Raw genomic sequence first — 10,507 nt, forward strand, 5'->3', positions numbered from 1 at the left:
ATGTCTAATGGGATCAGATAGCACATAGTATAAAGAAATGAGATGGTTACAAATTTAAAGCGAAGTGATAAAGATCAGACTGTATTTACATCCACAAAGCCCGTGTATGGATGAAGAGTTCATCCACAAAATTGTTATGTGTTAGAACAGATTCTTATACCAGTATGTATCAATCAACTTCCAACATCAGTTTTTCAAACTAACTTATTAAACATGATAAACGAGGTATCAAATTTCACTCACTAAATCCATTCAAATGCAATTGAAACACACGATCACATCTGGGTGTTGTAAAGAAGAACGGTGCCCTCCTTCACGAGCAGGGAACTCACCTCCCGGCAACTCTGCACCTCGCCATTTGCTCCCCACGCACGCCAGCATCCCGCATTGCCGCGCGAACGCTGAGCAACAGTCCAGCAAGTCCGTCGATTTCATCGCCCTTCGTGCCGCTCCACCGTTCCGCAGCGCTGCCGTCTCCCGCGACGGACGAGGCTTCGTCGCCGTGAGACTCAGCGCCGTCAAGCTCTCCGCCGGCGGCATTCAAGTCGAACACCTGGAGCGCCTCACCGCGTTGTCGCCTCTCAGTCGCCGCTCGGAGGTGGCCGGGATGCCGGAGGCACAGTGGTGAAGCAGGTCCCGCTGGCGCGGCGGCCGTTGGTCGGCGGCGGGGAACTCATGGGTCGGGGGCCGTTAGATCAAAACGTCGGCGGCTAATATTCAGACGAAGGGAGCATGTTCCCAAAAGCCTCACATTATCGATATATCACCATTTGACCCACGCTAACACTCCATCCGTCCTCCGTCCATTTACATATTTTTATTTGAAAAAAATCAAATTTTGTAAGTTTATTTATCAACCATTAGTTAAATTAGACGTATATTTTGTTTATAAAAGTTATACATACTTTAATTTGTTGTTAATATGATGTTAATTTTATAACAATTGATAATATATCATAAGATAAATTGAAAATCGAAATCTACCTTTGAAAACTTTTTTATTCCAAAATACACTTAGAATAGATGGACGGGCGGAGTAAGTTGGATGGCGGATAATGATCGCGACTTGATCAAGTCCAAGCGGCTCGGATCGTTGGGTGATTAAGCACGACACCACCGCTTACAATCCACACAACCCTCTGAGTCTTCTCCCCTTCCGGTCTCAATCCAATTGAATCGAGCGTCTCCTCGTCGGCTACCCCAAAATCGATCCCCATCGTGAGCTCCATCCATGGCGACTCTCACCATGCAGCCGATCGGTCCTAGTCCCGCCCCGGCTGCTCAGGAAAACCAGAGGCGAGTGGTTTCTTCCTCCACCTGCTGTTTTTCTTTGTTAGATTGACAGAACGAGGTATAGAGCTGGGTTTTTCGATGCTTTCTTTTGTGATTTTTGGTTGTTTTGGTGTTGATTCAGGAAGGGGAAGAACCCTGCTGAGGATGGTGCCGATTCGAGTGACATCGACTCAGGGTAAGTGTTGAAACATAGTACCTCGCTTTGTTCTTAGCAAATTAATGCATGGATTTGTTGATGTGGCTGTGATTCTTGGCAGCTGGGTTGTTCTCGGCAGCTCGGACATCGTTCCAGCGGGTTTAGCCGCCGCCAATGGCGGTCCGCGCCTCGGCTCTTCTCCGACGCTTCCCACCTGGTACGAGCCAGGGCTTGTTAGAGGTGTATACGTCAAGAAGTATGTGGTTGTTTCGTGTTTTCGCGTGAATCGTGACCAATTCTCTCTGTTTTTTTTTTCTGCGTTCGTGCGATGTTATATTCTCCCAGGGCGCGGTGGGTTCTTGGAGGTGTGGTGTGCACGGTTGTGCCATTCTACAAGAGAGTCAGGCATCTTGAAGGTAAAAGATTAATTTAAAAACTGTCTATTGCCTATCCTGGGCTCGTTTATAGTATTCTCCATTCACCAGTGGAGAAACAGATTGCTAATTCTGAATATGACTTGAGAGTAACCATTGTGGAGTTCATGAATTGCTGCCAAATAGTTGCAAATTATTGAGGGTGTATATATCTGAGATTCCTATTGTCTACATCGATTGTTATATCAGATGAGACAGTGGCGATCGTGGAGAATGATGCAGAGGCTGTGGAACATATAGCCGAGGTTACAGAGAAGCTAGCTGCTAATGTGGCCGAGCAACTTCCTAAAGATGGGTCCCTGCAGAAAGCAGTAGAGAAGGTTGAGGATATTGCTGAGATAGTTGATAATGACGTGGAGAAGGTTGAAACCATCGCTGATAAGGTTTGCTTCCATTTTTGTGTATTCTTCTTGATGGTTTGATGTTTCCATGCTTTACTTATTTCCATATTACTTCATAGAGGTTAGATAATATCATTTCATAAATTGTATCAGTGCAAACTAACAACTGAGCAAAAGGCAATCTTGCGCTTATTGTCTGTAATTTTGATGAACGCTAAGTTGCCAACTAATACATGCAGATGCATTTATTCTTGCCTACTTGGTCAAAGCAAAACTTCACAACTCCTGAATCAAATAATGGTTTTTTTTAGGAATCTTTTTTTTCGAAAATCATTTGGAGGAAATGATGAGTTGAGTGTTTTTGTCTGCATAAGAATATTAGTATCCATGTTAGGCTAGCTCTGAAGGATATTTATTAGTTGTTTCTTGTAAAGAACTGAGAACAGTTTCAATATTTCTGGTGGTGCTGCACTCTAATTTTTTTTAACAAGTTTAGTCTTGAAAGATTTACTTACTTGGTACTGCAAAAGGAGTATTGCTAGAGTCTCATTTCAAGTGCACTTTGTTGACATTAATAACAAATTTTGTAAAGCAAGTTGACAATACCATAGGTTTGCAAGGCATGTAGAAATAATTATCTTTCATCATTTTAGGAGGGCTTAGTATGCAACATTCTGTTGTTAAACTTACAATGGGATACCTACATGAAAGCATAAAAATGTCTAATCTTGTTTTAGAAGATACACCAAAGATAACCCAGGATAAAGGTATTAAGTATCAACTGCTTATGGTTCTCCTCGCTTGTACAGGTTGACAAGGTCAGTAACGAGATTGATGCTGCGGTAGAGCCTGTCATCGAGGAGCTTGAAAAGGAACTCGATGAAAATCCAGCATCCGACAATGCAGTTAACGCACAGAATTGATCACTGTCCCTAGAAATGATCATCAATCCTCATTGTATGTAGCACTGTTGTTTTTCTTTTTTTCCTTCTCTCTTTTGAGCGATTGCTTGTACATAAGTGTGCAGCTCTGTATACTGTAAGGGTACCGTGATCACAGTAAGGCATCGTGGTTATGTGCTGGGTGCTCGAGGTTGAAGTATCCATCTATATGGTATTATGTAGACTGCTGAAATGTGGATACCATTGAGATGTGCAACTTCTTAGATAATTATCCGAAATAGAATGATCTGTAGTACTGTGAAATCATAGCATAAATGAATGCATTCCACTTGTAAATTTCTTCTCGATAACCTGTTAAATCTTCTAACTGGTTTCGTACCTGTTTACCTGTATTTTTGTTATTCTGAACAACGAGAAGGGTAAGAGCAAATTCAGAAAAGTCATACTTATTTTTGTTATTCCGCTCGCTTGGGAACTGGGATATTTTTGCCGTGGTGGATAAAACCCAGCGAGTCCGCGCGTCGGATATCTTCGCCGCCAGCTGCGTTGCGTCCCCATGGCTCTCCCCCTCGGCCGCCTCCTCCCCACGCTCCCCGCCTGCCACTGCCGGTCACCACCCCGCTTCCCTAAGCACCACGCTGCAGCGCGCCGCGGCTGCGTCTCCTTTGTTGTCCCCACCACCGCCTACTCCCGGGGTAGCCGCGCCGCCTGCGCCGCTAGCGCCTCGGTGGCCCCGGCCCCCGCGGCGGAGGCGGAGGAGCCAGCGGGGCCGAGGACGCGGCTCGTCGCACAGAACATCCCGTGGGACTGCACGGCCAACGACATGCGCGCGCTCTTCGAGAAGCACGGCTCCGTCATCGACGTTGAGGTAGAAGTTTGCTTTCGTCACCCTTTCTCCAATGCGTTATCCGTTTTTGAAGACAAAGTGAATGAACGGCGAATCGCGGGTTTTTTCCCCTTCTGACCAAGTAACACTGTGGTAGCAACAGTAATCCGGTGAACTGGTGGATTCAAATGAAGTAGACAAGTGGTATCATGGTAGTTTGCAGTTGCTTAAATCGTAGTGTCAGAAGCATGGCATGGTTTGATGAAAAAACCGAAAGGCGTCCAGGGCGTAATGCCGTAATGGGCCTCATGGTCCATTTGCTCTGCTCAAGTTCGAGTAAGATAGTTGATAGAGTTCCACTGAAGTGGATGCATTCCCTGTCAACCAGCTTCCCAAGAGTGACTTGAAGGAAACAATGTAAATCCTAGTTCTGTAGTGTAATTTGGGATACAAAGCATCAGGACGTTAGCCTGCAAACAGAAGTACTGCTGTAAAGCAGGAAAATCGTGCTCTATATGGCAACAAAGGAGGAGGTTGCCATGTAATGGAAGCAATGTTCAGAGTTCTTGTCAGGTCATTGCAAACTCTGAGAAAGTTTTTGGCAAGTTTACTTACTTGAAGATGGTTTGCCCCTTATTGACATTTGAGCCAGTTCCTAATATTCGGTTAGTCATATATGACTTCCTAGTTCCTAGTCTCTTATTTGGGTCCTGTCTACTTCTAGGCTTACTAACATCGTCTTGCTTTCTTCTGCTGATGAAGAAATGGTGAGCTCTGTACTAATTTTAAGAAAGTACCGGAGAAATATTTTGTTGCAAGTGGTTCAATGTGCAGAATAGTTGCTGATCGAAAACTCAAGGAATCTGGGCTTGAATTTTAAAGAATAGGATTTTTTTCGCGAGTACGCAGGAGAACTGCGCATATTGTATTAAGAAGCAAAAATATGAATTTTTTTGTTACAAAGGCCGACAACGATCCTGCAGGATCACGGCTAGGAGAGCTTGGGGAAGGTAGGAAGCGATTACAAGCAGGGAAGCAACTCAAAAGATCAGATGGAAGTCAAAGGATTGTCCCGAGATGCCTCAACCGTTGCAAGATCGGTGTTAAGTTCTTCGCTCCCGCCTGTCTCCAAGTTGTAGCATCCTCCGTAATTGTGGTCACTAGCTGTACAGCAGGCACTCGATAGTTGTTGAAGATGATAGCGTTCCGAGAAAGCCAAATCTTCCAGCAGGAAAGTAGAACTAGAGTGTCCAGGCCCTTGCGCAACGCCGTCGAAACCTGACCCCTGAGATCGGTTCACCAGTCGATGAGAGGAAGATCTGACGAGGGGATTTGAATCCCAAGGACTCTCCACCACACTTCCCGAGCAAAGGTGCAGTGAAGCAGCATGTGATCGACTGATTCGGGTAGTTGGGAGCAATGGGCACAGTGATCATCGGATTGGAGACCATGTCTTCAATATCGTACAGCCGCCCACAGCCGATCGTGCAACGCAAGCCATGCGAAGAACTTCACCTTGCGGGGAGCCCAAGACTTCCAGATGAGGTTGGCTCCTGCGAAGTGGAGAGCACCATTGAACATTGCCAAATATGACGATTTGGCCGAGTACTGGCCATTGTTCGACCATTTCCAAAGCAATTGATCAGGGGTTTCAGATAGGCTGACATTCTCCAGTTCTGACCAAATCCGAGTGTATTGCTCCAACGCTGGAAGGCTCAGAGGGCCAGAGATGTCCCTTAACCATTGTCGATGAAGCAGCGCCTGCCTCACGGTTTTGCGCTTAGAAGCAGCAGGGGAAACATAGCTGAACAGATCGGGTGCAATCACCTTAATTGCTCGGCCACTCAACCAAGGGTCCGTCCAAAAGAGGATAGACCGGCCATTGCCAACCACAAAGCTGGTAGAGGCTTCGAATAAGGCGACCACCTCCTTGTCATGATGAATCGGAAGAGTGATCTAGGTTTTGGAGGAGGCACTTCTTAGCCACCACAACCATCGAAGTCGGAGGGCGATACTAGCTAGCCGCAGGTCCTGGATGCCAAGACCCCTAAACTCAAGAGGCCTACAAACTTTGGACCACGCGATGGAACAGCGCCCCTGAGATGATGCCCTGTCGCCTGCCCATAAGTATGCTTTACGGATCTTGTCTATCTCTTTAAACACCCAAGACGGAACTTTGATGGAGAGGAGTGTATGAAGAGGGGTCGACGACAACACTGATCTAACCAGGGTAGCCCGGCCTGGTTTGGAGATCATCTTGCCTTGCCATGTCGGTAATTTCGCCGCGACCCGGTCAACAAGCTTTTGTAGATGCGGTTTGTTTAGCCAGCCGATCGTTAAAGGGATTCCAAGGTACGTCAATGGGAACGAAGAGCAACTGCAGGAGATATTATCCTTGATGGTAGTTAGATCCGCCTCCCTGCAACATATAGGAACAACCGTGCTCTTGTCCAGGTTAACTACAAGGCCGGATGCCTCGCCAAAGAAGGAAAGGATAGCTTGGTGGCCTTGTATATCCTGCTGCGTGGGCGAGAGGAACAGGACCGCGTCATCAGCATATAGGGAGCAACGGTGCAAGATTGATCTGTGCCCTGTTGAATCAATGACACCATGCGTCCCAGCCGCATCCAGCATCCTAACCAGGACGTCCATAACAAGGACGAACAAGAATGGGGATAGGGAATCCCCCTGCCTTAGTCCCCTCGTGTGGTGAATCATGGGCCCAGGAAAGGAGTTTAGGAGAATCCGAGTTGTAGCCGACCCTAGCAATGAAGCAACCCAATGACACCATCGGTTGCCGAACCCACAAGCTTTCAGGACCTCCAATAAGAAGGGCCAACAAACCGAATCGAAGGCTTTTGAAATATCTAATTTGAGCAGAATCTTGGGTGTCTTCGTTATGAGGAGCCTTACGTAGAGCGCACCAGGGTGAAGTTATCATGGATTGACCTCCCCGTGATGAAGATGCACTGAGCAGCAGCGATCATGGAATCAAGCTTTGGAGCAAGCTGAAGAGCCAGGATCTTGGCGATAAGCTTCCCAATACTGTGAATTACACTTATGGGACGGTAGTCCGACGCTCTCAGCGGCTGCTCCTTCTTCGGAAGCAAGGTGATGAGGGCATTATTGAGCTTTGACAAGTGTCTAGTGTCGCCGATGGCAAAGTAGCCAATGGCCAGCATAAGATCGTCCTTGATCACCGTCCAGGCGACGCGAAAGAATTCTGTCGTGAAGCCGTCGAGGCCCGGGGCCTTATTCAGAGGCATTCGTCTGATGACGGCCATAACCTCATCGCGGTGGAACGAGGCCTCAAGCGAAGACAGGTCGATGGGCAAGATCCCGAGTTGTTGCAAGTTGATGGTGAAGGATCTCGACGGTGCGCTGCCAAGGATGGAATTGAAGTGCGAGAACAGTGCCTCCTCCATTGAATCATGAGAGGAAACGCTTCCGGCGGCCGTGTTTAAAGTGCTGATGTGGTTGCGGCGGGTACGGAATTTGGCGAACGCGTGGAAAAGCCTAATGTCTGCGTCACCCTCGTGAATCCACGCCACACGGGAACGGCTCCTCGCTATAGTACGCTCCAGAGAGGACAGACCAAGGCATTGAAATTTGAGCTCCTTACGAAGTGCCGACTCGACCGCCGAGAGGTCTCTTCGGTCCTGGGCTGAGTCGAGGCGTGCGATTACCTCTCGAGCGACGAGCAGCTGATCCTTTATGCTGCCGATGGATTTTGAGCTCCAGCGCCGGAGCTCCTTTGCTGTTCGCGTGAGTAAAATGTGGAGGCGCAGGAGGGGAGGCGCGCCAAGCTCGTCCGGGAGCAACCTCCAGCCCCTTTCAACAGCATTAATGAACCCAGGCATGTGGGTCCAGAAGGGTTCGAATTGGAATCGCCTTCGCCTGTGGAATTGCGCTGAAGCTGATCAGAGGAGGGGGCAATGGTCGGAGCAGTCTGTCGACAAAGCTTGAAGGAGACAATCCGGGAATTCTGCGTCCCAATCAGAGGAAGCGAGCGCACGGTCCAAACGGACCAGGGTCGGTATGGCACGCTCATTGGACCAGGTGTAGCGCCGACCGAAGAGGTGCAGGTCTCTGAGCTCGTGGTCATTGATGAATCGACGAAATCGGGCTACTGCACGGCAGTTGAAGTTGTCATTGTTCTTCTTGGCGGCGGCCGCAATCATGTTAAAGTCGCCAATCGCCAACCAAGGGCCGGAGACGGCCTCATGAACAACGGTGAGCTCGGACAGAAACTCAGCCTTCCTGCTTTCATCGTTGGGCCCGTAAACTGCGGTGAGGTGGAAAGAGCTGGAGTCCGCAGAGGAGATGCACGCGGTGACCGAAAAATGGCCTACATGGAAAGCAGCAATGGAGAACGGCTGCTTACAGACAACGAGGATTCCACCCCTAGTGTGGGAGGCTGGCAAATACGAGAATAGGATTATCTTGTCATATGTATTCCTCCTGATTTACGATTGGTTACACATGAATTTGTATCCGCCAAAGTGAGGCCTTAAGCATACTGCTCTTAGTTTATGTTCCATAAAAATTGGCTGAACTCACTTTACTCCCATGCTGGAAACTGGCGTTACCTTATTGAGAAGAGAAGGGGGAATGACCGTGTTTAAATATTTCTCCACCACTTGTTTGATGAAAAATATGTACAGAAGACAGCAGTGGCACCGTCAGTGATTATTTTTCTTGGTTGATTTTGTAGCTTTCAATGTACAATTCCAGTAAAAACAGGGGATTGGCATTTGTGACCATGGGTTCAGAAGAGGAGGCTCTTGCAGCTCTCAACAATCTTAATTCGACTGTAAGTTCGAGTATGTTACCAAAAGTGTATATCATCCTCAGACTCACCCTGGTTAATTACATCTGTCATCATTCGACTCATTTTTATGCAGATTTTAAATGACAGAAAAATCAAGGTGGACTTTGCAAGACCTAGAAAGAAGCAACCTAAGCAACCTGTTATGGCATTGGATTCCAATTCACCAAAGTATATTGTGTTTGTCGGAAATTTGACATGGAGAGTTAGATCTCGTCACCTTCGAGAATTATTTGAATCGACCCCAGGTTTCATATCAGCTGAAGTTGTCTTTCAAACCACCACTCCAAGGCGATCTGCTGGTTATGCATTTGTTTCTTTTTCATCGAAAGAGGCCGCAGAGGCCGCCATATCTACTTTCAACGGGAAGGTAAATACCTGAAGTGTACCATGTACAAGTATGTAGTTTGTTTGCTATTAGAAATCTACTGCATACCAGTTGTTATATTTTACCTTTGTTATTATTGCAGAAATTGACGGGACGACCCATTAATGTGATGTTCAAAGATGACGATGTTAAAAAGAATAAATCTTCTATTCCAAAGGAAGAGGATCTAGACGTGGGATCATCTGAGAAGAGTGGTAGTTAAGCATGAACTCTTCTGAAAACCACGAAGAGAAGTTAAATTAATAGATCTGTGGCAACTGGATACATATATAACTGACCAATGGTATTTCTTTTTAAATCTCCCTCTATGCTATTTAGCTCTATTTACTCCATGTATGTATTATGTTATCAAGACCAGAATTTGTATTTCTTGAGAGAAATGAAACAACATCCTCTCTATTTTTTTATCATCACAAACAACATTCTATTTGTTACTTTTAAACGTTAACAGCATTAAATCATGTGATACGTTATTCTGTAGCCTCTACTGGTCAGATTCTCATGATATTACCAAACTGAATTCATTTTATTTTTTCCTATACTGTTCCTTCTGACTTTGTGGCATTTCATCTACGTAAGTGCTTGCGTGGTTCCAAGTTTTTGACCTTCCACGGTACTAGGTTGCTATGACAGAATTTTGATTGTTTATATGATTCAATATAGTGGTGCTTACGGTAGCATTAGCTTAAATTATGAATTTTTTGTTCCTCCTTATCATACTGAGTTATTAGCCAGCACTATATGCCTGACAATTCTCTCTCGCAGGGATGCCATATTGCTGCTCCGTTTTTCTCGTTCAGGAACTCATGAATTTTTAAATACGATGCTCTGTAAATTCTCCGCTTGATATCTGTAACATTTGGGGTTCATCGATGCTGGGAGTACAAATATATCACATCTGTGGTTTTTGTCAACTGTCCGTGATAATTAATTGTAGACGAGAAATATGGATGAAGGAGCTCTCACGCAACCTGCTGACGAACTTGACCATAGTTTTTGTTTGTCATGAAATATCTTATTTGGATCCAATGTATTGTGTTGGTGGTACATATACTGGCTAGAAATATTCCTCAAGTCCTGCCTGCCAGTGCCAGGTTAAGATGACTTCCACACTTCCAAATTGTTCACTGTGTTTATCCTTGCGTAATGTGTAGTTCTTCTCTCAAATATCACTCTTGAAACCACTTGAGATTGCGTACCTGAAGTTTCCTCTGTAACCTGATTGGTGAACGGCAGTAAGTACAGTTTGAACAAACAATTTCTTTTTTTGAAAGTCACTGTGTGGACGATTATATTAGAAAGAAGGAGCAATCGGCACCAGAGGTTTGTACAAACCATTTCATAAAACTCTCCCGAGCA

At 46.0% G+C, this 10,507-nt stretch overlaps 2 protein-coding genes across 3 annotated transcripts; both read left to right on the forward strand.

Moving 5' to 3' along the window:
* Positions 1–1,063: 1,063 nt before the first annotated feature.
* Positions 1,064–3,450, forward strand: LOC133895472 (uncharacterized). The gene is made up of 6 exons (XM_062335804.1): positions 1,064–1,300; positions 1,419–1,468; positions 1,551–1,646; positions 1,775–1,845; positions 2,053–2,246; positions 3,014–3,450. The coding sequence occupies exons 1-6, from the start codon at positions 1,232–1,234 to the stop codon at positions 3,125–3,127; spliced, it is 594 nt and encodes a 197-aa protein (XP_062191788.1). The 5' UTR covers positions 1,064–1,231; the 3' UTR covers positions 3,128–3,450.
* Positions 3,451–3,598: 148 nt separating this feature from the next.
* On the forward strand, positions 3,599–10,288 carry LOC133895471 (33 kDa ribonucleoprotein, chloroplastic-like). 2 transcript variants are annotated; one of them, XR_009905606.1, is made up of 5 exons: positions 3,599–3,974; positions 8,647–8,745; positions 8,837–9,130; positions 9,231–9,431; positions 9,914–10,288. XR_009905606.1 is itself a non-coding variant. In XM_062335803.1 (4 exons), exons 1-4 carry the CDS (start codon positions 3,663–3,665, stop codon positions 9,348–9,350), a joined length of 825 nt encoding a protein of 274 aa, XP_062191787.1. In that variant the 5' UTR covers positions 3,599–3,662; the 3' UTR covers positions 9,351–9,653. The 2 variants fall into 2 exon arrangements, 1 of the variants encoding a protein (XP_062191787.1); XM_062335803.1 differs by lacking the exon at positions 9,914–10,288 and having other exon boundaries at positions 9,231–9,653.
* Positions 10,289–10,507: the final 219 nt, after the last annotated feature.

The sequence above is a fragment of the Phragmites australis genome, chromosome 16 (assembly GCF_958298935.1).
Source record: "Phragmites australis chromosome 16, lpPhrAust1.1, whole genome shotgun sequence".
NCBI classification, from domain to species: Eukaryota; Viridiplantae; Streptophyta; class Magnoliopsida; order Poales; family Poaceae; genus Phragmites; species Phragmites australis.